The 23,175-nt window shown below is 44.6% G+C and overlaps 1 protein-coding gene across 1 annotated transcript; it reads right to left on the bottom strand.

Moving 5' to 3' along the window:
• Positions 1-2,153: 2,153 nt before the first annotated feature.
• LOC309382381 (putative ubiquitin carboxyl-terminal hydrolase MINDY-4) lies at positions 2,154-22,085 on the bottom strand. Its single transcript, XM_081971897.1, has 5 exons — positions 21,853-22,085; positions 20,105-20,224; positions 17,538-17,752; positions 10,878-11,133; positions 2,154-2,763 (listed from the first exon to the last, which is right to left on the bottom strand). The coding sequence occupies exons 1-5, from the start codon at positions 21,913-21,915 to the stop codon at positions 2,299-2,301; spliced, it is 1,119 nt and encodes a 372-aa protein (XP_081828023.1). The 5' UTR covers positions 21,916-22,085; the 3' UTR covers positions 2,154-2,298.
• Between the last annotated feature and the right edge of the window lie 1,090 nt (positions 22,086-23,175).

Raw genomic sequence — 23,175 nt, 5'->3', positions numbered from 1 at the left:
TCCCTGCAGTTGTTAAATTAGTCACATGGTTGTTAAGGGAATCCGGCTTCCCCATTGACTTTGCTTGTGAAGGCAATCACAGAATCACGTGACTCCAGACACTGCAACCGTCATAAATGTGAGTCAGTTGTCAAGCACCTTAATTTTTGACCACTTGGCCATGAGGAAGCTGCAACGGCCTTTTGCCGCCTCCCCAGCTGGCTTCTGACAAGCAAGATCAATGGGTGAAATGCTGGGTTCACTTAACGACCATGAGTTTCACTTAACAACTGAAGTGATTCGCTTAACATTGATGGCAAAAAAAAAGATCAGATGAATCTCATATAACCACTATCTTGCTTAAAAATGGAAGGTATTTTTCAAAGTATGACGCACCAAGATTTTGAAGAAGCAAATTTAAAAAAAAAAAGGTTTTGCATTCTGCAGACCTCCCAAAAATGGCTTGTTTTTTTGCGAAAACGGACCTGTTTGTTGTCCCCCCAAAAAAGGGGGGGCATGCATAGCCTTTAGGAAGCTTCCAAAGTGCTCCTGGGGTCTTGGGGGGGGGGGCAAAAATGAGCAAAAAACGGCCTGTTTTTCACTCATTTCTGCCCTCCCCAGTCCCCAGGAGCACTCTGGAAGCCTCCTAAAAGTTCTGCAGGGACATTTTTGCAAAGGGGGTTTTGGGAGGCCAAAAATGCTGTATTCAGTGTATAAGACACACCCAGATTTTTACCCTCTTTTGGGGGGAGGGGCGCGTCTTATACTCCGAAAAACACAGTACATCCCAATTGTAGAAAACTACCTGTATTTCCTCTCAGCCTTCCTAGGCACTTGCAGAATTCGGCCCGTGATGCAGCCAGCTGCAGTGTCCAGTAGCAGTGTAGCACCCAACAGACCCTGTTGGTGTTTTGCGTAGGGTTTTGGTCCATGCAGTATAAGGGTCAGCTTTCTTGTAGAGCAGGTGTGTGAAACTCAAGGCTTGGCGGACTGATCTCATCTGTAGAATGTTTAGATCAGGGGTTTCCAAACTTTGGAACTTTAAGGCTTGTGGACTGGGAGTTGAAGTCCACAAGCCTTAAAGTTCCAAAGTTTGGACACCCCTGGTTTAGATCTTGCCTAGGGGGCCACCCTGGGAAGCAGCAAACCCCGTGTTGCCTCTGGCAGTGAAAACGAAGCTGGGGAGGGGAATGTGTGCCCCCCAGCTCCATCTTCAGTGGCAGAGGACTGCTCGAGGCCGTCACAGACGAAAACGGGGCCCAGGGCAGCCACACATGAGTCCCCCTCAAGCTCCGTTTTCGCTGGCAGAAGGCTAGCAAAACAATCTGAAAGCAAAACAAAATGTTTCCCCTTTTGCATTTGAGCATCCAAGAAGGGATAGGAAAGGAGAAAGGGAAAGAGGAAAGGAAAAGGAAAAGAAGGAAAGATGGGAAGAGAGCAAGGAAGGAAAGAGGGAGGAAAGAGGGGAAGGAAGGAAGGGTTCCCGAAGGCTCTGGAGGGCGAAAAACGGCCCTACGGGCAAACCGGAAGTCATTTCCTGAACTTCCCTACTGATCTCCAACAACCAAAGGCAGCTGATAACTGTCAGATGGCCTTGGCCCCCGCTCTGCCTCCGAGCCCTCATCTGAGACTTCCGCAGACTCCAGGACTGGCCCATCTTCCTCCCCAACCTCCTCACTTTCCGAATCTGCTGCCAGCTTCGTTGGCCGCTGGCGGCCCACAACAATGCCACTGTAACTTCAAACCATCACTAAATGAACAGTTGTTAAGTCGAGGACCTGTATTCCTTAGGGGAAAAAAATTGTTGGTATTCATTGTTTTTCTCATTGCTCTGCTTGTGGATCCTCCTTAAATAATAGGTTTGCTAGAAGCCCTACCTCGACTTTCACCCATTCATTCAGTGACCATTCAAACTTACAACAGCACTGAAAGAACAACCTATGACCATTATTCACACTTATGACCGTTGCAGCGTCCCTGTGGTCACGTGATCAAAATTCAGAAGCTTGGCAACTGGCATGTACTTATGACCGTTGCAATGTCCCGGGGTCACGCGATGCCCTTTTGCAGCCTTTGTATAAGCAGTCCTTGGGGCAGGACTCACTTAACAGCCATCTTGCTTAGCAGTGGAAATTTTGGGCTCAATTGTGGTCGTAAGTCAACGACTACCTCTGCTTGCTTGCAGAAAAGCTGGTGGCAGCCAATTACGGCAACTTTACGACTTCAAGCATTTTGTACACAAATGTTTCACGAGCACAGCCGCATGTGAGTTCTCGACCAGGTGTGTTACATGCATACCTACATTTTTTAAAAAATGTTTCACTTAACAGAAATCTCACTGGGAGCTGACCTGATGTCTGTAAATGAGGAATCGTTTTTCTGCGAGGACTTCACACCACTCTGGTTTCCCGCCGCCGTTTCCTTCCGGAAAACGTCCACCGGGCGCCTTTTTTCATTGCCGGCCGCATTTTTCTTTCCTTCAGCCGGCCTTTCCAGGACCGTCTTGGCCAAGGGGTCATCTCCAGAACTGGGCGCATTTCGGGCTGTTGAATCGTCCTTCTTGGCACAACGAGTGGAGAGGGGGTTGGGAGAACCATTCTGACGAACGTTGAGTGGACAATCCGCGAGGGCAGACAGGAGTTCGTCCAACTGTCTGGGAGTTGTGGTTTTCTCGAAGGAGTGAGCTGGAAGGACTGTAGAACTCTTAAAAGTGGCTTCCTGGCCAGATTCGGCCGGGCTGCAAATTCCAGATAGCCGCCTCAGGTGCCTTCTTTTTAAGGAATCCTGTAGGAAACACCAAAGTCTCATGGAAGGTACCAGCTCAAAGCACTATTTTCGAGTACAAAAAGACTGACAGCAATTGGTTGGAGGTGTAATAAGGGCTTCTTTAAAACATATGCTTTTAAAAGGTATGTCAGCGCAAGAGAGGTCATGGCTTGGAAGAGACATGGTAACAAGATCAGCCAATGAATAGACGTGGCAACTGGGTCAGCCAATGAGGGATGTTTGGAAACTGAAACAGTATTTGCTGTGTGAGCAACAAGGAGACAGCAAGGAGCCTGGGCATGGTTTAGCTCTGTAGTTCTGAGTCTGTGCTGAGCTCTAAACCGGTCTGCTACTCTGAAGTGAAATTGAAAACTGTTCTCTCCTCTGCCTGTGTCTGCTTGTATTTACTACCACATTGGAAAAACCTGCTTCTGGTATTGTATATTTACTTCATGTGTTATATTATATATAAAGAGATTGAATCCTGCTGAATCAGTTACGTATGCGTGTGTGCTTTCTGGATGTGATTGCTGCAGCAAACTCTGACAAGGTAGTCCTCCACTTACAATGGTTTCTTTAGAGACCGAAGTTACTAGGGTACAGGTAGTCCTCAAATTACAACAGTTCATTTAATGAACTGTTCGCTAAAGTTGAAGTTACAATGGCACTGAAAAAAGTGACAGGACCATTTTTTGCACTTATGACCATTGAAGCATCCCCAAGGTCACGTGATTTACATTTTGATGCTTGACAACTGGTTCATGTTTATGACGGTGGCAGTGTCCCAGGGTCACATGGTCATCTTTTGTAAACTTCTGACAAGCAAAGTCAAAGGGGGAAGCCAGATTCACTTAAGGACTGGGTTAGAAATTTAACGAGGGCAGTGTATAATGTAAATGTATGGCCCCTTTCACCCAATGGATTGAAGAGAGCCAATCTGTTGTATTGTAGGGCTGGCCAAGAAACCAGGAGTTGGTGAGTTCTAACCCTGCATTAAGCATGAAAGCTGGCTGGGTGATTTAGGGCCAATCACTGGGAGATGGTGAGTTCTAATCTCACATTAGGGAGTAAAAGCCAATTGCTGGTGATTGGCCCAAAATCACCCACCTGGCTTTCATATCTAAGGCAGGACTAGAACTCATAGACATGTGGTGACTGGCCCAAAGTTACCCAGCTAACCTTTGTCCCTCTGGCAGGGCTAGAATTTAGCATCTCCTTGTGCGTTGTTTCAGGTAAAATCAATCTTTATTATAGTCAAAGACCATGCCAGGATAGTGGCATACAGAAAAAAATTAAATATAAAAAATACAAGTATTAAATTGGATAAAACCCTAAAAAAAATCTAAAACAAACAAAGGCGGATTAAAAACAAAAAAATGGACATATAAAAAAATACGGCGAACTGGGGGGAAAAGGAGCTGACGTCACGATGGTACGACGTGTGATCTCGGAGCTCCAAGATCGCAGTTGACACTTTTCTGCTGGATGGTCCATTCGGACCTAAACTGTCCGAAAGAGATGGGGAAAGGGAAGAGTACGTCTTGCTGATCTTAGGGACACCATAAAGTCCCTGATTGATCCAAGAGAATCTCTTCTTGCCGGCGACAATAAGCACAGCCTCAAGCTGCTGAAGTCGGGACAGCTCTGCAACGGGAGGAAAGCGGAAAGAGAAAGCGTGTCCATTGGTGAGGAAATCTTATTTTTATAAAAGACTGCCCAAAAAAGATTGAAGTTAAATTAAACTGGTAAAGAAAAGGAAATAAGCAGCAAAATTAAGCATTATTGAACAGTGTATTATCTTTTTTTATTTTATTTTTTTCTATGGATGGAAGTTTTGTAAACATTTTTTACTTTTTAAAGTGAAAGTATTGGATTTTCTTTTTCTATTTCTTTTTTACCTATGGATTAAATCTTTTCCTTTATTTCTACAATACTGGTTGGGATGGATTTTTTTTCTTTTTATTTTGTTTCATTTAAGAATTTTTTTTCTTCTAAGCCTGAAACATAAAGAAGATATAAAAGGAATATAAAGAGGATAGTAATCTTAGAGGGAAAAGAAGTTACACTGCCACTTGGAGGATGGAGGTTGAGACCTGGAAACATTGCTTTTTCTTTTATCCCTTTGATCATTTTGACCTTGCACTTCAAAGGCTTCAGCTTGTTTATAGAAGAAATAAGGAGAAGAGCATGGGTTGTTTACACAGGTGCTCTTGGATGCTTGTTGGTAGCTGGAAAGAAGTGAAAACAAAGATTTGTTTTTAAAATAGAGTAGCAGTGTTTACTAAATGGAAGGATGGCACGACATCAAAAAGAAACCATAACAGTATAACAGATAATGTTTGGAATTCAAAAATTATTAGAAACAACAGAAAGAATTGAGAAGAGATGGGAAAATATTGAAAATATAAATTGTAATGTGGTAAAACCTGATGGAAAAATGGAAGATATCCAGCAAATAGAAAAAGTAGAGGCTAGCATCCTAAAAACCCAAGGGAAAAATGAATAAAGAGGCAAGATAATCATGGATATTGACAGTGAACTGAATGTGGTTGGAGATGGAAAGAATGGAACAAGGAAAGGGAAGATAGATGGAAAGGTGCTTTACTCCAGATTTCAAGGTATAGAAGAAGAAAAAAGAGAAGAATTGATAATAATAATAATAATAAATTTAGATTTATTAGCCGCTCCCTTTCCAAGTAGGACTCGGGGCGGCGTACAATGGAGCATATAACATGAAACATATATAACAACACCAAACGTACATACACACACAACACACATACATACACGGAGGAGGAAGCAAATTACATCAATAGACAGTTAAAAATCTGCTTTAAAATACCCCAATTGTAAAAACCCAATAAAATTAATATTTAAGAACAATTTAAAAAACAGTTTGGAGGAATGGGAAAATTACGATTGCGATTGAGCCAGGCCGGATAATTGAAAGAGGTGGGTCTTCAGCTGTACACGGAAGGAGCGGAGATCGGAAATCATCCTGATGTCACGGGGGAGGTCATTCCATAGGGCTGGGCCCATCACAGAGAAGGCTCTGCTCCTGGGTGTCGCCCCCCGGCACTGTTTGGCGGACGGCACCCGGAGAAGTCCCTCTCTGTGTGAGCGAATTGGTCGTAGGGATGTGTGGGGCAGGATGCGATCCTGCATATAACTAGGCCCTATGCCATGGAGCGCTTTAAAGATCATAATCAAAACCTTGAAACGCACTCGGTAGACCACAGGCAGCCAGTGCAGCTCGCGCAGGAGAGGTGTTACAGGGGAGTATCTAGTCCTCCCCATAATCACCCGCGCGGCCGCGTTCTGGACCAATTGTAGTCTCCGAGTGCATCTCAAGGGAAGCCCCATGTAGAGAGCATTGCAGTAATCCAGGCGAGACGTCACTAGCGCATGGGTGACTGTGCGTAGGGCATCCCGGTCCAATAAGGGGCGCAATTGGCGCATCAGGCGAACCTGATGGAACGCCCCCCTTGCCACGGCTGTTACATGGTTATCCATGGACAGCCGGGTATCCAGGAGGACGCCCAAATTGCGCACCTGTTCCATGGGGGCTAGTTGGATGCCCCCGATGGCCAGAGATGGAAGCACCTGGTTGAACCGGGAGGCCGGAAGCCACAGCCACTCCGTCTTGGAAGGGTTGAGTTTTAGTCGGTTGCCATCCATCCAGACCCGTACGGCCTCCAGACACCGGGACATCATTTCGACGGCCTCATTGGGGTGGTTCGGAGTGGAAATGTATAGCTGAGTATCATCAGCATACAGATGATATCCCACTCCAAAACCACAGATGATCTCGCCCAGCGGTTTCATATATGTGTTGAACAGGAGAGGCGAGAGCACCGATCCCTGTGGCACTCCACATGTGAGTGGCCTCCGGGTCGAACTCTGCTCCCCTGTCAACACACGTTGCGTCCGACCAGAGAGGTAGGAGCCAAACCACCGTAAAACGGTGCCTCTGACTCCCAGCCCCTCTAGCCGGTGCAACAGGATACCATGGTCGATGGTATCGAACGCCGCCGAGAGATCTAATAGGACCAGGATAGAGGAACAACCCCTATCTCTGGCCCTCCAGAGATCATCAACCAATGCGACCAAGGCCGTCTCCGTGCTGTGCCCGGGTCGGAAGCCGGACTGGCGCGGGTCTAGATAATCATTTTCCTCCAGGTGACGTGGGAACTGCTGTGCTACCACACTCTCTACAACCTTCGCTAAAAAAGGAAGGTTGGAGACTGGACGATAATTGACTAGGTCCGTTGGGTCCAGGGAAGGCTTCTTGAGCAGGGGCCTCACCACCGCCTCTTTCAAGGCGGCCGGTAGAGACCCCTCACCCAGCGAGGCGTTCACCAGGCCCAGGAGCCAGTCACGCGTGACCTCCCAGGATGCCAGTACAAGCCAGGAGGGACACGGGTCCAATAAACATGTGGTGGGTCGCAGACGTCCACGCAACCTGTCCAAATCCTCGATGGCAACCGAGTCAAACTCCTCCCAAAGCGGTCCCTCAAGACTCGCAACGGGCGTCTCTACTGAACCACTGAAAGGGGTCCATCCCATCCGGATTTGAGCGACTTTGTCCTGTAGATAATTCCCAAACTCCTCTGCTCTACCCTGTAAAGGGGCTTCCCGTGGTCTCTCAAACAAGAGGGAACGGGTCACCCGAAACAGGGCGGCAGGGCGGTTATCTGCAGACGCAATAAGAGCAGCGCAATGTTGACGTTTGGCCGCTCTTAGTGCCACAAGGTACGTCTTCAAATATGCTCGTGCCTGTGCTCGGTCAAATTCGGAGCGGGAGGATCTCCAACGACTCTCTAGGCGTCTCTTGTGGCGTTTCATCACCCTTAGCTCCTCGGTAAACCAAGGTGCCAGGGTGGTTCTTCGCCGCAGGAGAGGCCGCAAAGGCGCCACCCGGTCTAGGGCCCCGGTAGCCGCACTATTCCATGCGACTACCAGGTCCTCTACTCGGGGGCGGGTCAGGTCCACAGGAGGTGGCCCAAGTTCCGTCTGGAACCTATCCGGTTCCATCAGGCGCTTGGGGCGGAACCATCTAATACCTTCCAGTTCCGCCTCCTCGCGGCGGGGGGTAGCACCAGGGAAGTCCAGCCGGAGAAGTGAGTGATCCGACCATGACAGGGGAATAGTGTCTAGATCCCCTATTCCCAGATCACTCGTCCACTGGCCAGAGACAAAAACAAGGTCCAGGGTGTGGCCTCCCTCGTGAGTAGGGCCCTGAATTAACTGGGTCAGGTCCATGGCTGTCATGGAAGCCATGAACTCCCGAACCCCCTCAGACGCTTCTCCCATCGACGGCAGATTAAAATCCCCCATCACTAAAAGTTTGGGGGTCTCAACCGCCACCGATGAGATCAGCTCAAGGAGTTCGGGCAGGGCCGCTGAAGTATAGCGAGGAGCCAGGTATACTATCAGCAGGCCCAACTGCCTCCCTGGGCCCCATCTCACGACGAGGGACTCACACCCGGATGTCTGCGGCACAGTGAACTCTCTCGGCTCTAAGTCTTAAGGAGTCTGATGGACTTAAGGAGAGAAACTTTGACAAAAGCACTACTGATAACCAAAGATAAGCTAATTAAAGAAGCTGATGGAGGGTTTCGAGATTGTACAAGATATGTAACAAGCAACAAGTTGCAAAGAGAAGTCCAAACAAATTTGATTAAGGAAATAACCAGAATACTAATTCGACATATGGCAAAAGTAATAGGACTACACTATTACTGGAAAGGCACAGGTTGAGATATGAAAATTAATAATAAAACACTAGTTAAATTTAGTTAAAATCAGAGCATTATGTTAAAAATGTAGTGATAATGGATAAAGTTAGATAAATAGTTGACAATGATAACAATGTATAGATATATATTGGTTTGATAAGAGGAAATTTGGTATAAATTTTAAATGGTGAAAAAGAGGGGAAAAGTAAGTGAAACTTAGTCAAACTATTGTTAAATAAATGACTGACAATGATAATAATGTAATAATTTGTATTGACATAATAAAAGGGAAATTGGATATAAATTGTAAACAATGATTAAGAAAAGATCTAAAAATTTTGTTATTAAGCATAATTACTTTTTATTTTGAATGTGTTATAAAGATATAATGTGGCTGGATAATATTGAAAATAAATAAGGGAATGCCATTACGTGGTTTTGTTTTGCATTTTGGAATGTTATAAAGGGACTTTAAAACAACTATAGTCATATGAAGGATGAGGTATGATGATAGTAATATATATAAATATATTTGATGTAAATATATATAACTTGATATGAATCATAGGTGATGACTGTGGAAGGTATGCACGAAAGTTCTTTGTAACCAATTGACACACTTTTTATAATTTGTAATGGAAGAATATTTTAAGGTGTTTGTGTTTATTCAAAAATTATATATATATAATTACAGAGGACCATGCCTGGATGGTCCTCTGTAATGAGCCGAAGGACAGAAAGGGGGAGTAGTGAGCTCCCTCCCATATTTGGGCATACCAGGGGTTGTAACACAAATACATACCTATTTCCCTGGTCTAGCTGATAAGGAAGAGAACCTGTGGCTTAGTGGCAATTACATTGGCCTAATATGGAATAGAGCCCTGGTTTGATTCCCAGTAAGGGTATGGCTAGCTAATGAGAGCTAAATAGCTTGAAATAGATCTATACTAGTCTCCCTTTATTTATTTATCAGCACAAATACAACACACACACACACACACACACACACACACATATATATGTTGTAATTGTACTGATAAATAAATAAAGGGAGACTAGGATAGATCTATTTCGAGCTAATTAGCTCTCATCAGCTAGCCATACCCTTACTGGGATTAGAACCCGGGCTGTATATATCTTAGGCAGGAGTCTTAACCACTAAGCCACGGGTTCTCTTCCTTATCAGTTGAGCCAGGGAAATAGGTATGTATTTATGTTACAACCCCTGGTATGACTAAATATGGGAGGAAGGTCACTACTCCCTCTTTCTGTCCTTCGGCTTATCACAAAGACCATGCAGGCAGAAAACCATATTTTTTTTTTTTTTTACTGTTGCCTTTTTATATTTGTGTTGTAATTGTACTGATAAATAAATAAAGGGAGACTAGGATAGATCTATTTCGAGCTAATTAGCTCTCATCAGCTAGCCATACCCTTACTGGGATTAGAACCCGGGCTGTTTTATATATATATATATATATATATATATATATATATATATATATATATATATATATATATATATATATATATATATATATATATGTTTTCGTAGATTTTCACGGGTGTAGGTATGCTGGTTTTGTTGTATTCGGGTCTTTTCCCGTGTAAGGTTGAGATTGTCTTTGCAACGTTTCGGCAGGATCACACCTGCCATCTTCAAGCTGTGGGCTTAAAAAAAAAAAAAAAAAAAAAAAAAAAAAAAAAAAGCCCACAGCTTGAAGATGGCAGGTGTGATCCTGCCGAAACGTTGCAAAGACAATCTCAACCTTACACGGGAAAAGACCCGAATACAACAAAACCAGCATATATATATATATATATATATATATATATATATATATATATATATATATATATATATATAAATACGGCGAACTAAATCTATCTAATACAGTAACAATAACAGTAATACAGTTGGAAGGGACCATGGGGGTCATCTAGTCCAACCCCTGTCCTCACAGAAGACTGATACTATTTCTGATAGATAGCTGTCCAGTCTCTTCTTAAAAGCCTCTATTGTGAACATGAATCGGTTCCCAAGTGTCCGAATTTTGATCAGGTGAAATTTGGGATGCCGCAATGGTTCTTATGTGGAAAAAAAATGGTCATCCTGTCCCTTTTTTCACTTCTGTTGCAACTCTGAACAGCACCTCTGAACTATTGTTAAGTCAAGGACTTAATAAAGTTTTTAAACAAATGGATTTAAGAGAGGAGAAGAGTTACAACGGCAGTGAAAATGACCATTTTTCACACTTACAACTGCACTTACAATGAACTGTTGTACGCTGAGGACTACCTGTAAAATAAAGGGTTTTTTAAAAAAAAATCGATTTAATAGGAGAAGAGGAGGAAGAAAGGAAGAGAAAGCAGTTTAGGAGAAAAGTCAAAAACCTCTTGAGATGCGTCCGCGGAAGCGGCAATCCTTCCGTGAGATGGAAGAAGATTAGGCTGGCCTCGCGATTTCTCTCTTGAAGTCATCCTGGTCTCCGTAGACAATTCTCCCGGAATCTGTACCCCATCCAGAAGGTCACATTGTTTCTTCTCTCCTTCGACCTGAGCATCCAACATGGTCCTGGCCTTGCCCTTCTCACTTGGCTTGTGACAATGCCTTCTGGACAGGCAGATTACTCCCTCGCTGATCTCATAGCTAAAAAAAAAAAAAACAACGACAAAGTTGGAAGGATCAGTTGGAGAAAAAATAATAAGCTATGCATCTCCAGAAAAGCTCAAGGCTATGAAGTTTCAAGAAAGGTTTGCTTTAGATAAAGAAATTAATTCAAAATTGTAAAGGTAATATGTGCTAGTTGTTCCCGAATCTAGGGGGCGGTGCTCATTTCTGTTTCAAAGCCGAAGAGCCAGCGCTGTCCGAAGACGTCTCTGGGGTCATTTGGCCGGCATGACTCAACGCCGAACAGAACGCTATTCCCTTCCCACCAAGGGTGGTCTCTATTTTTCGACTTGCATTTTTTTACGTGCTTTCGAATTGCTAGGTTGGCAGAAGCTGGAACAAGTCACGGGAGCTCACTCCATTAAATGGCACTAGGGATTCGTACCACCAAACTGCCAATCTTTCGGATTGACAAGCCACTGAGCCTCCATGTCCCAGGTTCCAGTTCCCGTTGTAACCGTAAAAGGCTCCGTGTGCACCACATGAAGGTGCGCAGCACATGCATGCATGCATACTTACCTCTTGCGATGCCTCTGCTAGCCTCCATGATGCTCCAGCTGCTTGGCGGAGAATCACGCAAGCGCCGTGCGCATGTGTGGAAGCACCAAAGAGCTCAAATACAGGTAAGGAGCTTGGGCGGGCAGGTGGGCCCTCCAGAACACCATACCGGAACGGTATCCGGTGCTCCGGGCAGGAATCAATATGCCCATACTGGGGCACACCACCTGCAACCTACCACTGGTTTCTATAATTACAATTATAATTAAAATTATAATTACTGGTACTGAAAAAAGTGACCTATGACCATTTTTCACACTTACAAGCGTTGCAGCATCCCTGCGGTGACATCATCATGATACTTAGCAACTGACATGCACTTATGACGGTTGCAGTGTCCCGGGGTCATGTGATCTGGCAAGCAAAGTCAATGTGGCAAGCCAGTTTCACTTAAGAAATGTGTTACTTTTGAGCCGCGGTGGCGCAGTGGTTAGAACGCAGTTCTGTAGGTTAACTCTGCCGACTGCCAGGGGTTTGATCCAGACCAGCTCAAGGTTGACTCAGCCTTCCATCCTTCCGAGGTGAGTAAAATGAGGACTCAGATTGTTGGGGGCAAAAGGCTGATTCTGTAAACCGCGTAGAGAGGGCTGTAAAAGCACTGTGAAGCGGTATATAAGTCTTAGGTACTATTCCTATCTTCCTTCCTTCCTTCCTTCCTTCCTTCCTTCCTTCCTTCCTTCCTTCCTTCCTTCCTTCCTTCCTTCCTTCCTTCCTGTCCTCCCAGTGGTTAGAATGCAGTATTGTAGGCTAATTCTGCCCACTGCCAGCAGTTCGGTCCTGGCCAGTTCAAGGTTGACTCAGCCTTCCATCTTTCTGAGGTCGGTAAAATGAGGACTCAGATTGTTGGGGGCAAGAGGCTGACTCTATAAACATCTTAGAGTGGGCTGTAAAGCAGTTTAAAGCAGTATATAAGTCCAAGTGCTATTGCTACTTTTAACAGTTGATTCGCTTAACAACTGTGCCAAAAAAGTGGAGCAAATCTTTTTTAATAACTGTCTCACTCAGCAACAGAAATGCTGGGCTCCATTGTGGCCAGTTGACAAGTACCTACAAAAGATGTTGGTGTCCAACTACATTATTAAACTATTTCTCAAAAAGATGTAGTTGCCTAGTTTCTGCCTGCCAAGCAGAAGTTCAACAGGGAGAACCTCCTCTATAATATTTTGAGTTGGAACAAACTTCCACCTGTAGCTTCTCCACCTGCTTTTAAACATCAAGGTGAAAAGGAACCCACTTAGAACAGGGCTGCAATGCTACACAACGCCTCAAGGCGGCAGTAAAGAGCCCAAGGAAACATCCGCGTTTGCGCAGAGAAAAATCTCTTCACTCCCCCCTCCCTTCCCAAGCTCTCACCACGAACAAAGCAGAGCGTTCCCATTGGCTGCACTGAGGAGGGGCGGGGCAGGAGAGGTAATCTACTGTATTTACCCTCGCGTTCTTCTGGGGAGGCATCAAGAATTCGGAGGGGAATGCACATGCTCGGCCGAGGACTATAGATAAGAAGCGCCTGAAGATGGACGCTCCATTCCGTGCCGCGCTCCGGTCGCGGCAAGAGGAGAGTGGGGAGGAGGGGCGAGCGAGGCTGCGTCAGAAAGGGGTGGGGCTGTCTCTGTTTATGAAGCTATTCCGCCTTTTTTACAAGCCTCCGTGGGTGGCTGAAACTCGAAAGGGCTTTCCTTTGCATCTTTGATATTGTTCGCTTTTTTTTTAATTTGCAACCGCGAGATCGCTTTAAAAGGCTTCCTTCTCTCCAAAGGGAGAGGCCCTTTGCTTGCAGAAGCAAAAGAAAAAAAAAAGGGGGGGAAGTATGCATTTGCACTCCAGACAAAAGCCCCCAGCCCTTAAATGCTACATAATAATAAATGTGCGAATAATCATAATCATCATGTAACAGTGATATACCCATTGTCATCGGGGCACTTGGCACCATGTCCAAGAATTTTACAAGATACATCCACAAATTGCAGCTTCCTGCAATAACACCAGCGGAACTGCAAAAAACTGGGCTACTCGGGACATCTTATATTTGAAGACGGTCCTTGGTTGATACCTAGGATGCTGGCAGCAAACCATATCAACCATTAGCACCAGTCAATGAAATTTGTGACACATCTTTAAATGTTCACTTGACTTGAGTTTCATGCTTAATGAATAAAAGAAATAATAAGAATAATCGTCATTTGGAAGACTACACGCCAGGCATCACAGTTGTCGAAAACCGAAACGTACAATTTCTTGACATCGCTGTACCAGGAGATGCCAGAGTTGAAGAAAAAGAACTGGGGGGAAAAAAATCATGACATACCACAACTTGCCCATCGAAACTACGGGATTACGGATGAAACATATAACAGTGATACAGTGATACCATTGTCATCGGGGCACGTGGTACCATGTCCAAGAATACATCAACAAATTTTGCAGCTTCCTTCAATAACACCAGCTGCAAAAAGCTGCGCTACTCAAAACATTGTACAGTAAGAAGATACTTGGTTGATACCTAGGACACTGGCAGCAACTACCAGTACCAATCATTAGCACCAGTCAATGGTATGTGTGATGAATTTTTCAATGTAAATAAAATATATAATAATAATAATTAATAATAATAAATGTGTGCATAAGTGCACCAACTTGCCTACCGTCCCTGTCCTACTGTCCCCACTTATTCGTATCCATTTCCTGTATTCATAATCATGTTTATACGTATATCTGTTATCTTATACATGCTTGACAAAATAAATAAATTAAAAATTAAAACCATGCAAGGCCATTCATAAAATACCATTCATAAACTGGGGCAGACAAACTTGGAATCTAGGACTGTCTTTTCTGTTCCCAAGGGGGTAGCGTTCAGAAGATGGGGTTACATAGACTTAGAATCGGAAACATTCCTCTTAGGGATTTTACCAGAAACTTATAGTAAAGAAAATGTATATTTGATTATCCATGTTATAACAGCAGCTAGGATTGTATTTGCATAAAATTGGAAAAGTGAAGAGTTTCCTAGAGAGGAGAATGTGATTAGGAAAATATTAGAATGTGCAGAAACGAACAGATTAACATTGGCAATTAAACAGAAAGAAGAAACTGATTATTATACTATGTGGGAAACATTTTATTGATGGTTAGAGGATAACTGCAGAACTTATACTGGTGTTTTTCAACCTTATCAAATTTAAGATGTATAGACTGCAATTCCCAGAATTCTCCCGCCAATCCGGCTGCTGATTGGAGAATTCCTGGAGTGGAAGTCCACATATTTTAAACCTGCAAAAGTTGAGAAACAACATTCACATTAAGGATCAGGCTATGGATCTCAGTTCATGACCATCTGACCGTTGTTTAGACTTAATCTGCAAAGAATGGAGTAGTTTAGAGCAATCAGTGTTTGAAAAATATACCACAGGCATCGCGTTATATCCCGTCTCCCATTCCTTTCCTATAATAACAGCATGTTATAATCTTTTAATTTGGCAATCACACATTTTCAGCTTCAGGAATGCCATTTCATGTATATTATCATTAACCTTGTGGAAATAACAGGAAAAGTTCCATAGCGCATCAGCTGACATTTTATTAAAACGCAGGTTTCCAGAAGATTCTGGAAACATGCCTCTAGCTTTTCAGGGGCTGCAAAAAAAAAGGTTTTAATACATGTCTGAATAAGGCAGTCCTCGACTTACAACTGTTCATTTAGTGACCGAAGTTACAACGGGACTGAAAAAAGTGACTTATTTTTCATACTTATGACTATGATAGCATCCCCACGGCCATAAGATCAAAATTCAGGCGTTTGACAATTGACAGGTACGTATGACGATTGCAGTGTCCCGGATCATGTGATCCCCTTTGCTGACAAGCAAAGTCAATGGGGGGAAGCCAGATTCACTTAACAACCGTTACTAACGTAACAACCGCAATGATTCACTTAACAACTGTGGCAAGAAAAGCCGTAAAAATGGGGCAAAACTTGCTTAACAAATTTCTCACTTAGCAACATAAATTTTGGGCTCAATTCAGTGGTGGGTTTCAGAATTTTTTAGAACCTCTTCTGTAGGTGTGGCTTGCTTTGTGGGAGTGGCTTGCCGGCCATGCGACTGAGTGGGAGTGGCTTGCCAGCCATGTGACTGAGTGGGAGTGGCTTGGCAGGTATGTGCCTGGGTGGGCATGACTTGTAAAATGTGGTCAAACTCACTTAACAACGGTCTTGCTTAGCAACCAAAATGTTGGCTCAGAAACTCTGGCATTTGAAGCAGGCAAGTCTTAAAGCTGTCAAGTTACAAGACCCTTGCACCCCTAACTCTTTAGAAAAAAAACCCAGGGGTGTTCAAACTTGACAGCTTTAAGACTTGTGGACTTCAACTCCCAGAATTCCTCCTCCAGTCATGTTGGCTCAGAAAATCTAGCATTGAAGTGTGCAAATCTTAAAACTGTCAAGTTACAAGACCCTTGCACCCCTAACCCTTTAGGGAAAAAAAACCCCAGGGGTGTTCAAACTTGACAGCTTTAAGACTTGTGGACTTCAACTCCCAGAATTCCCCCTCCAGTCATGTTGGCTCAGAAAATCTGGCATTGAAGTGTGCAAGTCTTAAAACTGTCAAGTTACAAGACCCTTGCACCCCTAACCCTTTAGAAAAAAACCCAGGGGTGTTCAAACTTGACAGCTTTAAGACTTTAAGGTTTAGATAGGACTCTTAGAGGCGGGTGGGGCGATTGGTGAGCCAGCCAATCAGTGAGCGGTGGGCGGGGCAAGCGTGGTGTGGACGGGAGTGGGTGGGAACTGGAACCAGTTCTGAACGTCTTGTATAGAAGAGGTTAGAACTGGCAGGAACCCACCCCTGGCTCAATTGTGGTCGTAACCCAAAGACTATTTCTATGCCTGCTCTCGGGCGAACTGTCTGGATTCAGGAAGATATTTTTTATAGCTGACAAAGAGGAAATGAACCATTTCTGTTATCACCTAGTTTTGATTAATTTTCTCTATCCTGGACAGTCCTGTCCCTGTCTGTGAATAACCACAACAAACCACAGGCTTTTTGAAGTTCGAAAGCTGTATTCTTTTGGCGTTTTAGGAGAGGAAGCAACAGATATGTTTATCTCTTAAAACCATCTCCGTTTCAAAGCCGAAGAGCCAGCGCCGTCCAAAGACGTCTCCGTGGTCATGTGGCTGGCATGACTAAACGCTGAAGGCGCACGGAACGCTGTTACCTTCCCACCAAAGGTGGTTCCTATTTTTTCTACTTTACATTTTTTTAAGTGCAGATGTTTGGCAACTGGCATGTACTTACGACGGTTGCACTGTTCCCGGGGTCACACGATCCCCTTTGGCGACCTGGCAAGCAAAGTCAATGGGGAAGCCAGATTCATTTAACAACTTCACTTAACCATGGCAATACTTCACTTAACAATTGGGAAAGGAAGAAAAGAAATGGGGCCAAAAACTCACTTACAAACCATCTCACTTGGCAAAAATAAATTTGGGGTTTAATTGTGTTTGTAAGTCGAGGACTACCTGTACTTCCATTTTCCAGCCCGAAACCAAAACAAAATCAGCCGTTGCAGACAGCGGATTCACTTTATAACAGGGGTGTCCAAACTTGGGAACTTTAAGACTTGTGGACTTCAACTTCCAGAATTCCCCAGCCAGCCATGCTGGCTGGGGAATTCTGAGAGTTGAAGTCCACAAGTCTTAAAGTTCCCAAGTTTGGACACCCCTGCTTTATAACAACAGTGTTTGTTTAATTACCACCGTATGCACCGTATGACTTTCTATATTTCTGCAGTTAATGATTGGTTAAGATTTAGGATCAAATTCTGTATACCTGGGAGTCCCTTTTTTAGATTTTTCAGCTGCTGCCTGCCCTCGAGTGGCTTCCCCAGAGAGGAAATTCTTGGGAGGAAAACTCTCCGTACTTCTTGTGTGACAGGCTTTATTTTCCAGAAACGAGGAATTTCCCAGGAAGGTTTGGTTACCCTGGAACTCCAGGAAGTAGCTCGCCATGATTTCCAGAATGGTTTTCAAAGGCGCCTCTTTGGCCTGCAGTAGAGAAAGTAAGATAAAGGGGCCATTAGAATTAGGCTGACTCGATTTTACGGTTTGCAAAAGTCAAAAAGAGTTGATTTCTAGCCTACATGTTCTAGGCTCAACTCTCCTGCTTTGTGATATTTAAAAACAATATTTAAATGAAAGGTTCCCCTCGCACATACAGTATATGCTTGTCATTCCCAACTCTAGGGGACGGTGCTCATCTCCGTTTCAAAACCAAAGAGCCAGCAATATCCGGAGAAATCTCCACGGTCATGTGGTCATGAAGGGATGCAATGGCTAAGACTCTGAGCTTGTCGATCAGAAAGGTCGGCAGTTCGGCAGTTCGAATCCCTAGCGCCGCATAACGGAGGGAGCTCCCATTATTTGTCCCAGCTTCTGCCAACCTAGCAGTTCGAAAGCATGTAAGAAAAATGCAAGTAGAAAAATAGGGACCACCTTTGGTGGGAAGGGAACAGCGTTCTGTGCGCCTTCGGGGGTTGAGTCATGCTGGCCACAAAAAAATATGTACTATTAAATTAGTGCAGTGCATTTATTAGCATTTATGCATTCTTTTCTCTCTTTCCTTTTTCCTTTTTTTCTTTCTTTTTCTTTTTCTTTCTCCCTCTTTATCTTTCTTTTTCTTTCCCTCTTTCTTTCTTCCTTCCTTCCTCGTTATGAACAGGTAGTCCTTGACTTACGACCACAATTGAGCCCCAAATTTCTGTTGCTATACGAGACGCTTGTTAAGTGAATTTTGCCCCACCTTATGACCTTTCTTGTTACAGTTGCGAATCAGTGCAGTTGACAAGTTAGTGACATGATTCTTAAGTGAATCTGGCTTCCCAATTGACTTTGCTTGTGAAAAAGGTCACAAAACGGGATCACGTGACTCCCTGGGACCCTGCAACCGTCATAAATATGAACCAGTGGACAAGCGTCTGAATTTTGGTCACGTGATTATGGGGATGTTACAAAGGTTGTAACTCTGAAAAATTAGCGTAAGTCATTTTTTTTCCCAGTGCCGTTGTAACTTAGAATGGTCACTATGTGAACTTTCGTAAGTTGAGGACTATCTGTACTGAATAACAGAGTCAGATCTTGGGGTTCTTCTAGTCAAGCCCCCACCTCAGGCAGGAGACCTTATACCGGTGGTGGTGAACCTGTGGCACGTATGCCGGAAGTGGCATGCAGAGCCGTCTCTCCGGGCACGCGAGCTGTCGGCCATTGCTCTTCCGGGTTACAGTTTGCCAGCCAGCTGGTTTTCACACACGCGGGAATAACGGAAACAGGAAGAGCAGCTGCCCGGTGTGCATGCACACGACGGGAAGATGACCTTCCGGTGTACGCATGCTCACCGGCCCCCTGGTCTTCTGGATTCTGACACGCATGCATGCACAAAGATCAGCTGGCCGGTGCGCATCTGGGCACCAGAAACCAGAACATCATCTTCCTATCGCAGCTGGCTGGCGCACCGGAACCCATAAAAGCATGGCCAGAATCCATGGCTCGCGTGCCCAGCTTCCCTCCCTCCCTGCCCAAGCGGGCTTCTTGCCCGGCCCCAGCCCCCTAGCCTGCAACACCAACGCGCATCTGCGGTCTGGAGCGCCTGCCCTACTTGGGTGCTCCAGAATACCAGTGGCGGGGCTGCATAGGAAGTCCGTCGGAGAAATATCTGTCTGGCGCCAGAGTAAGTGGCACACCGGCCGAGAAGCGGCCGCGCTCCCTTGGCAGAAGTGGCAGGAGGAGGGGTCCTGTGGTGGCTTGTTCTCGGTGGCGGGCTGGTGGGGGCTTCATTGACTCTTCCAGTTTCCGGTGTGCATGCGTGCTCTGGAAACCAGAAGATTGTTTTCCCGGCGCTTGCATGCGTGCTGGACGGCTGCTCTTCCACTTTCCAGCACATGGGTGCGAAAAGGTTCACCAACCCTTCCTTACACCATTTCAGGCAGTATTTCCTTAAGAGTCTCCAGTGATGGAACAGCTACAATTTTTAAAGCACCCATTGATTAATTGCCCCTGAGATCGTTAAAGCGCTCATTTTAAAGAAGAAACCGAAAACCACCAATTATTGGTGGTGTAAGTAGTTGCTTGTGCACCCTGTAGGGCAGGGGTGTCCAAACTTGGCAACTTTAAGACTTGTGGACTTCAACTCCCAGAATTCCCCAGGGAATTCTGGGAGTTGAAGTCCACAAGTCTTAAAGTTGCCAAGTTTGGACACCCCTGCTGTAGGGGATTAGACTAGATGACCTTTGTGTGTATAATTCTATGACTCTAGCTCGAACGGTTTGTCCCATCAAGACTTATAACTTCCAAAGTGCCATAGAAACCTTGCGCGAAAATGCAGGAATGCTATCCTGTTTTTACCCTGTTTTGTTTGTATAAAGACTGGAGGTGCAAAACATTTCGGAGCTCGTTCCTGTTGTTGATGCTGAGTGCGGTACGGGGAAATTCTTCGTCCATCATGGTACTTGTCTTCTTTAAGCCCTGGGCAGGAAAGAGATAATGCTATAAATCAGTATTAAAAAATAACCTCAGTGTTTATAACTGCTGGTTAACTTAGAAGTCGGTGTAATAATAATATTCGGAGAAGCTGTTGGCACTGTGGTTTCTCAAGCTTCATAACTCTTAAAGAGGTTTAAGATGTGTGGACTTCAGTCCCCAGAATTCCCCAGCCAGCATGCTTTAACATAGTTGACTTCAACTCCCAGAATTGCTCACCTGGCATGCTTGAAAATGCACAGTTCAATTCCCAGAATTCATTTGCAGGGTCATTGCTGAGAATTCTGGGAATTGGATTCCCTGTCCATGTCATAGTTGCTGAGACTGAGAAATACCCGTTACGATATTTGTTAAAAACTGGGACCTCCTTAAGGACTTTTGCTAAAAACGGGGGGGGGGGGGGGGATGAACTTGTGATATATGGATAGGATGCTTAGAAAGGATAGAATAAGGAAAGAAGGGGGCACAATATACTCTTTAGAGAGAAAGGGTAAGATATTAATACAATTATCACTGCTGTAATTTCATATTTAATGTGTGACTTTGTGCTCACAGTAAAAAGTGACAATAAAGGTTATCTCTGTAAAAAAGATTCAAAGCCCTCCTTGTTCCCTCTTTTTCTTTCTTTCATTTTTCTTTCTTTCCTTCCCTGATTTCCTCCCTCTATACAATACAATACAATACAATACAATAGTAGAGTTGGAAGGGACCTTGGAGGTCTTCTAGTCCAACCCCCTGCCTAGGCAGGAAACCCTATACCGTTTCAGACAAATGGCTATCCAACATCTTCTTAAAGACTTCCAGTGTTGGGGCATTCACAACTTCTGGAGGCAACTTCTGTTCCACTGATTAATTGTTCTCACTGTCAGGAAATTTCTCCTCAGTTCTAAGTTGCTTCTCTCCTTGATTAGTTTCCTCTCTCTCTCTCTCTCTCTCTCTCTCTCTCTCTCTCTCTCTCTCTCTCTCTCTCTCTCTTCTGTCTCTACTTATCCCTTTTCTTTTACTTTTCTAAGCTTTTTTCTTTTTCTTTCTTTTTTCTTCTTTTCTTTCTTTCCTTCCCTGATTTCTCCCCTCCCTATCTCGCTTCTCTTTCTTTCTTGTTCTTCTGTCTCTACTCTTTCTGTCTTTTCTTTTTTCTGTCTTTTCTTTTCCTTTCCTTTCCTTTCTTTTTTCTTTCTTCCCTGATTCCCTCCCTCCCTCTCTTTCTTTCTTTTTCGTTCTTTCTATCTCTACTTTTCCCTTTTCTTTTACTTATCTACGCTTTCTTTTTTCTTTCTTCTTTTCCTTCCCTGATTTCCTCCCTGTCTTTCTTTCTTTTTCTTTCTTTCTGTCTCTACTTATCCCTTTTCTTTCACTTATCTACGCTTTCTTTTTTCTTTAAATTTGTATTGTTTTTGCTCTGAAAACAAAAACTTGCAAACATAATTAACAGTTTGCCTATGGGAAGGAGGAAAATCTTTCTCCGCCTCGCCATCCCCCCCCCAATGCATTGTGGGAAATGTAGTCCCCGGAGGGAATCCGGGGCTCTTCTCCAGGTTGGGCATCAGAGGGAGGGGCGCCCCGAGGATTTTTCCTCCCCCCCCCCATCCTTTTCCTCCCCCACCCCCACTCACCTTTTTGCTCAGGAACTCTCGCACTAAAGATGCAGCCACCTCTTCCACGAAAGACGCTTCCATGGGTGGTCCTGCAGCATGCAACGAGGTCTGATTAGCAAATAAAACAAAATGCAAAATAAATATATTTATAAATATGTTTTTTTTCTGCTTGGTCCCTCCGCCCTCGAACCCGTCGCGGGGGCTTTGCTCAAATTGCAGCTGGTGGGCAAGGCGGTTGTATTACAGTTGGCGGGTTGTCATGGCGATGACGTCATGCGCCGGGAATTCTTTCTCCGCCTCCGGGTGATCCCAGATGAGGATGCAGACCTATCCCCGGGGGGGCTTAGAGCGGGGAGTACCGGGGAATTCTGGGAGTTGAAGTCCACGCTTCTTGGACAAGGATGGGGGAAGTGGGGAGGAAGTTGGCGGTCTTGCTGCAAGAAACAGTGCTTGCAAATGTCTTTTTATATCGGGTTGTTGGCGATTTGATGGTTGTGTTTTTTTGGTAGTAAATATCCCCCCCTTTTTTTAAAGTTATTTTTGAAAAAGAAGGGAAGGAGGAGGGAAGGAAGATGAGAGAGGAGGAATAGAGGAGGAAGGAAGGAAACAAGGAAAGGCAGGGAAAGAGAAATAATAGAGAGGAAAGAGAAGGAAGGAAGGAATAGGAGGAGAGAAAGAGGAAGAACAGAGAAAGTGGGAGAGGAGGAAGAAAGGAAAGAAGGAAGGAAGGGCAGAGAAAGGAAGAATAGCCTGCGGAGGAGGAGAGGAGAAATAAAGGGAAGGAAAGAAGGAAGGGCAGAGAAAGAGGAAGTATAGAGGGAGAGTAAAGAGGAGGAAGGAATAGGAGGAGAGAAAGAGGAAGAATAGAGGGAGGAGGGGGAGAGGAGGAAGGAAAGACAGAGAAAGAATAGAGGGAGAGGAAAGAGGAGGAAGGAAGGAATAGGAGAGAAAGAGGAAGAATAGTGGGGAGGAGAAGAGGAAGGAAGGAAGAAAGGAAGATGAGAGAGGAAGAATAGAGGGAGGGGGGAGAGGAAGAAGGGAGGGGGAAGATGAGAGAAAGAAAAAATAGAGGGAGGAGGGGGAGAAGAGGAAAGGAAGGAAAGAAGAAGAATAGAGGGAGGGGGACAAGAAGGAAGGAAGATGCATCAAAATGAAGGAAAGAGGGAAGAAATGAAGGGAAAAAGAAACGAAGGACAATTAACACTATCCACAATAATGCACCAATTTGGCATTCTTCCTGCAAGAACCTGCAAATTCCTTGCACACTAAGCAAGGAATGATTAAGTCAGTTGTGCCAGATTTTACCATCTTTTTTGGCCACGGTTCTTAACCAAATCCCTG

The sequence above is a fragment of the Natrix helvetica genome, assembly GCF_964273705.1.
Source record: "Natrix helvetica genome assembly, contig: HAP1_SCAFFOLD_297, whole genome shotgun sequence".
NCBI classification, from domain to species: Eukaryota; Metazoa; Chordata; class Lepidosauria; order Squamata; family Natricidae; genus Natrix; species Natrix helvetica.
The sequence above is the reverse complement of the archived record's forward strand: the minus strand, read 5'-3'. Positions and strand labels throughout refer to the sequence as shown.

What these genes read in the sequence shown, in the direction of transcription:
- LOC309382381 (XM_081971897.1), bottom strand. Translation starts at nt 21,915, where the DNA reads ATGGAAGCGTCTTTCGTGGAAGAGGTGGCTGCATCTTTAGTGCGAGAG. An exon ending in GAGAGTTCCTGAGCAAAAAG is followed by an intron (nt 20,225 to 21,852) that starts GTGAGTGGGGGT and finishes TTTCCTGCCCAG; the next exon opens with GGCTTAAAGAAGACAAGTAC. An exon ending in CTTTATACAAACAAAACAGG is followed by an intron (nt 17,753 to 20,104) that starts GTAAAAACAGGA and finishes TCTCTACTGCAG; the next exon opens with GCCAAAGAGGCGCCTTTGAA.